Raw genomic sequence first — 6,898 nt, forward strand, 5'->3', positions numbered from 1 at the left:
AGCGAATATATTAATGTACATAGGGCTGATTTGGCAAAGAGGTGTATAGCACCGCATTGTCAAATCATGGATTAATTAGGTTTAATAAATTCGTCTCGCGAATTAGACTCCATCTATGCAATTAGTTTTGTAATTAGCTCATGTTTAATCCTCCTAATTAGCATCCGGACATTTGATGTGACACTGCTAAAATTTAACACATGGTATCCAAACACCCACTTTCTTTTTTTTTCCCACTTTGGAAGGAGTATAGTCAACGTTGCAGATGAGAGCACCCCTTTTTTTTTTTTGTTGGAAAAGCTTCATCCTCGACAACGCAATCGCGAGAAAGGAAAAGAAAAACACCGACAGCACTGCCTCGTCAGAAAGACAATGAACTGCAAAAGGCACTGGTTTCACCACAAAACTGAACCTCATTCAGAGAGCACCATTATTTTTGATCCGTCATGGGGATCACGCAGCCAACGGCTTGCAACTGCAATGGCGAGGGTGAAGAACAGGCATGCCTACCTCACCTGCCCGGCTGAATCAACAGCACGTCAGGCAGTTGGCGGCTCAACCGCTGGAGCTGCAACCTCCAACCTTGCCAGTGCAAATTGCACAGGTGAGCTGACATTTTATGATGCAACTTGAGCAGCCAGCCATTGAACCTTAGGGGGTGTTTAGGAACACCCGCTAAACTTTAGCATCTGTTACATTGAATGTTTGATACTAATTAGGAGTATTAAACATAGTCTAATTACAAAACTAATTGCACAGATGGAGTCTAATTCGCGAGACGAATCTATTAAGCCTAATTGTCCATGATTTGACAATGCGGTGCTACAGTAACCATTTGCTAATGATGGATTAATTAGTCTTAATAGATTCGTCTCGCGAATTAGACTCATCTATGCAATTAATTTTGTAACTAGCTCATGTTTAGTCCTTCTAATTAGCATCTGAACATCCGATAGGACCTTAGCATCTCGTGTCCAAACAGCCTAGTCAGTAGAAGTTTCAGCGTGCAAATGCAGACCAGTTCTAGAAAAATGCAGTTGACAAACGCAGACACAGCTGCAGAGTGGCTTCTCAGTTTTGACCAAATAATGTGTGGATCTGCAGCAGATATCGTGGCATGGGGCTTCCTCTCTCTGCATGTGTTGGTGATAAGTGACAGTTCCAGAAGTTTGACTTATTCGGAAGAGGACTAGAGTGGATAACTAAAATAAAAAAATAGCATAAGACTTCTTTAACAACAGAATAATAGTAAATTCAACCGCGTGAAATTTTGGTTAGGTTCTTGTTCTTCAGACTTGCCAGAAGGGAAATGGAGGGCAGAGCACACCGTGCACAGTTGAAGACTTAAAATACGACGGCTGTATTTTTCCATAGCTGTGGGGTGTGGACTAACCATAATCTTTTTGCAGATCATGGACTGGACCAATAATATCCTTGCAACGCAGCATTGCACATTCAGCCAAACGTCATACTATGATGACAGTTAATGTCACTGTCAAATTAAGATGATAATTTTTACTGAGTAGTGAGTACGCACGCTTGCCTTGACTTCTGATTGTTCCTGAACTGAAGGTGCTTACCAAAGAACAGATCGAGAAAACATGCCTCCTAATTTCCATTAGCATAACACTGCGAATCATGAAAAATATACAATTAATAAAATAGGCACCTGTCTGAACATTTGCATGATGAATAAGCAACCAGTTAGCTGTAGAAAAGGAAAAAGAAATTGGAAGGAACGGTTAAATAAAAGTTAAAGCCACTGAATTGCAAAGCATCGACAAAGGAAATACGAAAACCCTAGTAACCAAATCTCGCATCATCGGAAGGATTTTGATCCGTGAATCTGTGATGTGCTTATAGTTCAAGAGGACACTGAAAAATTGGGGAAAAGAAAAAACCTAGTCAAATGAAGGAGCCTTGTTCAAATTGGCTACGTGCAACAGCCGGGTAGTCAACGAAAACAATGCATTCCGCACGGTCGGTATGAACATGATCGCGAGTATAATTGTCCGTCGTGGCCACATGATTACATGTTTACAATAAGATAATTCAAAAGACAGGGCGAGTGGACAGGCTTTCAGCTGAAAGTATGAAACATCTTCGCAAATCCTAGGGGCGAAATAAGATGAGATAGTGCCACATAACATCCTGCTCGATGGTTGAGCAACCAGATTACCCTGGTGTGCGGATGGTTTGACTTAGATCACTAACTTGTAATTTCACCATTTGACTTTTGATACTAATTTCAGCACTTGACTTAGATCACTAATTTCACCAGGGTCATTTTCCGATTTTATCCTATTGGAAATGTAGATTGTTTTAGCCTTCTCAACTACTCTCTCCAAAGTCCAAATGTAATACTTCTATGCACTTTTTCCTTCCTCCTTTTTCTTCTTTGTCTTTGCTTGACAAATCATATAACTAGCATAAATAAATGATACTCACTCCGTTCCAATTATAGGTCGTTTTGACTTTTTTTAGGTGTATAGATGTATATATGTATCTAAATGTAATGTATGTTTAGATGCATACAAACATCTATGAATCTAGAAAATTCAAAACAACTTATAATTTGCAATGAAGGGAATACACCTTACCCGATTTAGTATAAACAATAATCAACAAGCTTATCTGATGTTCTTGTGTATGCAAGTCTAAGGGCGCGTTTGGTAGGGATCAAGATTCTTGTAGAAACGTTTCGGATCCAGATTCTTTTTGAAAACGTTTCTCGTATGAATCAGAATCACTTTCGTAGAATCGTTTGGCTAACTGGCTAGATTCGGATTCTTGAAAGGCACTTAAAAACAATATATTTACACAAAAAATTATAGAAATTGATATATTTAACAAAATATTGATTTTTTTTAGTGACGAACGTTTAAAATGTGACCCATTTTAACTTGTTACGCTTAAAAAGGACCAATAGAAATGTTTATAGATTAGATGGGAGGTAGGACAACAAGAATTGGAATCATGAGAAACTAACTGGGTGGTGATTCTGATCTATAGTAGAAAAAAGTAGAAACACTAGAAACATTTCTAGCTGGAACCGATCCCTTCTGTGACCGTTTGGCAGCGTTTTTAGTTATTCAAACAAGAATCGAACTGATTCAGCCAGCCAAACGGTCACGAAACTAAAATGAGCCATATTTAGGTCAGGGGTGTACAGGAAGAGGACTGGAGTGGAAAAGGGGTGACTTCACCAAATATAGTAGGCGAGCCACTGCCCAGGTGGGCAAGTCCATCCCACATGGATTGGACTCTTGATCACTCCTTGAGCGCCTTATTTATCTTGTAATCGGTGGAAGAGTTCCGCTTTCCAACTGCAAGTAGGCAACCGGAATATACAATTCAGAGTTGCCGATCGTAATCTCATGGAGAGGAAGAGTCCAGCAGTAATCTATTCGGTGTGCTCGGTGCTCAATGCGCATTGACCAAACTCCCCATCCGCACACACGGCCATGCTGATGATGCTGCGCATCACTCTCACTCCCTGGTGTAGCTCGCAGCGGGCACCCCCACCATCGCCACGGACGAATCATAAATATTCCGGGCTCTTTGTCTGCTCCTGCTCGTCCGTCACTGATGACTGATGATCTTTGTCCACCACCAGCCACCGCCTTATGCTGTCAGCTCTTCTCTTAAATTCATCAACTTTTCAAGAATCCAAGCTTGTGATTACAGATCAACAAGGTCAACATGGAAGCAGTGATGGCAAGGATTAATCTTGTACTGGTGCTGTGCGTGGCAGCGGCAGCGCTGATGGCTTCTTTTGTCGCCGCCGCCGGCGAGGGTGCGGCGGCAACAGCGAAGGAGCTGCGGCGAGGCTTCTCGGTAACCCACGACCAGTCCTACTCGCAGTTCCAGCCGGTACTCAGCGACCCCACCGGCGCCTTCGCGCTCGGCTTCCTCCGCGTCGACACCACCATGCTGGACCTCGCCGTCCTCCACCTCCCGTCGGCGTTCCCGCTCTGGCGCGCCATTCCCGACCGCCCCGCGCCCTGGTCCGCGGCCGCCTCCCTCTCCTTCGATGGCGGCCTCGTCCTCACCGACCACGCGGTCAACAAGGTGCTCTGGTCCACCGCCGCCGCCTCTGCCTCGGCCGGCGACCGCGTCCTCCTCCTCAACACGTCCAACCTCCAAATCCAAAGCGCTAGCGGCAGCTCAGCGGATGTGGTGTGGCAGAGCTTCGACTACCCGTCGGAGACCATCGTCCAGGGCCAGAACTTCACCTCCGCGGCGGCGCTCTACACCTTCGACCGGCGCTTCGCCATGCGGCTGGGGAGCAACTACTTCGGTCTGTACATCGAGCCGCCGCCGCCGTCGTCGAGCGGCGTCGCCGCCGCCATGTACTTCAAGCACACGGCGCTGGAGGCCAAGGCCCAGATCGTGGCCGGCGGCGGGCCGACGTACGCGCGCGTGGAGCCCGACGGCTTCCTCGCCATGTACCAGAAGGAGGGCCCGCCCGCCGACGTGCTCTCATTCGACACCTTCAACCGCGGCGTCCGCGCGTTCCGCCGCATGACCCTGGAGCCCGACGGCAACCTCCGCGCCTACTACTGGGACGGCACCCGGTGGGCCCTCGACTACACCGCCATCACCGAGCCGTGCGAGCTGCCCACCACCTGCGGCGCCTACAGCGTCTGTAGGGCGCAGCCAAGCGGCCGGTGCGAGTGCCTGGCCAACGCGACCGACGGTTCGGGATGCGCCACGGCCGCCGCCCCGGCGGCCTCCGTCGGGGGCAGCCTGTGCGGCACCACGGGTGGGGAGGTCGGCGGGCTGTACCGGGCGGTGCGGCGGCAGGGCGTGGAGCCGGTGAACAAGGAGCTGCTGGGGTTCGAGCGCGCGGCGTCGGCGGCGGACTGCGAGGCGCGGTGCGAGCGCAACTGCAGCTGCTGGGGCGCGGTGTACAGCAACGGGACAGGGTACTGCTACCTCATGGACTACCCGGCGCAGCTGCTGGTGGAGGGCGACGAGAGGAAGGTGGGTTACTTCAAGGTCAGGAGCCTGGAGGACGAGGCAGCCGCGCGCGGGCGGAGCGGCGCGAGCAGGGTCAAGGCGGTGCTGCTCGCCGTCGGCGTCGCCGCGGTGGTTGGCGCGGCTGCGTTCGGGGCGTACAAGGTGTGGGACAGCAGGCGGCGGACCGCCGTGGATGCGAGGCGGCAGATGGGCGACGTCGACGACGGTCTCTCGCCGGGGCCATACAAGAACCTGGGGTCCTTCAGCTCCGTCGAGCTCACCAACTCCTTCCGGAGGTAGCGAGCCAGGTCTGAGAGATTCGATTCGATAACTAAGATGTGAAGTTGTCCAAATAGATCGTGCGGCCGCCGGGATCTCTCCACCGTGAAGGGAGAAGGCGCAGCCGGCCAGATGTGCGGGACGGCGAGAATGGCCACGGCGGCTATCAGAGAACGGAGAAGGCAAGCAAAGACCCAACGTGAATCGATTTCTATATTTTTTAGCCACGGTCTCATTTAGAGCGTGTTTGATCCGAGCCAAAGTTTAGCGAAAGCTCTAGTTTAATTGGCACATGATCTATTAAGCTTAATTAATTCATCATTAGTAAATAGTTACTGGAGCATCATATTGTCAAATCATGGACTAATTAGGCTTAATAGATTCGTCTCGCGAATTAGCCTCCATCTGTGCAATTAGTTTTATAATTAGCTTATATTTAATAATCTTAATTAGTATCTAAACATCCGATGTGAGAGGGGCTAAAGTTTAACCCCTAGTGTCCAAATAGGGGCTTAGTAGGGTTGGGCCAAATTCCATTTACAGGTGTCCATGTAAGCCAATTATTTTTGTTACGGACTTGCTAGCGCCTGGACGTCCGACATCTGAGCGTAGCATCGGACAGTGGCCTCACCCAAAAAACTCCCACCGCAACATGTATACGATGTTGCATGTAACATTCAATCTCTTTTCAATTGAACACGAAGTCTGTTGTAACATTCCAAAATACCGAATGCAACGTCAGAAATTTCCTTCAATAACATGCTAAAATGTAGCTTGCAACAACTAAAATCAACTTTGGCAAACAGATATGCTGCAGCATCAGAAAGCGCAATAGTGCAAACGTCAAAAGATACGAACAACATCTATGACACTTAGAAAATAATACTGCAACAACCAAGATGCATCCACAACATGAAAATTGCAACATTAAGAATCTGCGACATCTATAATCATCTATTGCAACATTCAGAATAATCAATCGCAACATGAGTATCTATTAGAGCTTAGCAAATGGGAAACTTCAACATTCCTCTGACGAGGAGTACCTGGATTGTCTCGGTGGGGGAACATCTCAAGCAACATCAAGAAAAAGCTAATGCAACAAGGAAAATCACTTATTGCAACATAAAAAAAATCATGACGCGACATCGAGAGAAAAAAATCTATTGAAACATCTACAACGTGACACTTCAACATTTTTAAATCTCTTTTGCAACATCTTCAAATCTTTACTGCAACATGGATCCACACCTCATTCTGCTCCCATGGCACGACACATCCTCCTCATCTTGCAGCTTAGGGGAGCAATGGAGAGCTTGGGGTGCGGGAACATCGGCGCGCCTAGCGACGCCGTGGGCTAGCAGTGGCTTGCCGTCTTCACCTTCCGGGCTGTCCTCTTGGATGCCGCCTCGGCGCTCCACCTCGCAGCGTCCCCGCGCGGCCGCCACTACCCACTCCTCGGCATCCCCGCCGGCCTCCTCCTCAAGTCACCCGCTCCTGACCTGCGCAGCCGCGGGTCTCCACGCGCTAGACCTCCTCCTCACCGCGCAAGGGAGCGGTAGCCCTGCGCACGCACCCCTAGCCACAGGAAGCGGCAGCCCTCGTGCGACTCGCCCCTTGGCTGCGGGGGAGCGACGGGCTCCAGGAGAGGCGCAGC

The 6,898-nt window shown here is 49.0% G+C and overlaps 1 protein-coding gene across 1 annotated transcript; it reads left to right on the forward strand.

Annotated features, from left to right (window-relative positions):
• The first annotated feature begins 3,930 nt into the window (after positions 1-3,930).
• On the forward strand, positions 3,931-5,262 carry LOC101772731 (PAN domain-containing protein At5g03700). Its single transcript, XM_004952567.3, has one exon. The coding sequence runs from the start codon at positions 3,931-3,933 to the stop codon at positions 5,260-5,262; it is 1,332 nt and encodes a 443-aa protein (XP_004952624.2).
• The last annotated feature ends 1,636 nt before the right edge of the window (positions 5,263-6,898 follow it).

The sequence above is a fragment of the Setaria italica genome, chromosome I (assembly GCF_000263155.2).
Source record: "Setaria italica strain Yugu1 chromosome I, Setaria_italica_v2.0, whole genome shotgun sequence".
Classification (NCBI taxonomy): Eukaryota; Viridiplantae; Streptophyta; class Magnoliopsida; order Poales; family Poaceae; genus Setaria; species Setaria italica.

Coding starts and splice junctions, on each gene's coding strand:
- LOC101772731 (XM_004952567.3), top strand. CDS start 3,931: ATGCTGGACCTCGCCGTCCTCCACCTCCCGTCGGCGTTCCCGCTCTGG.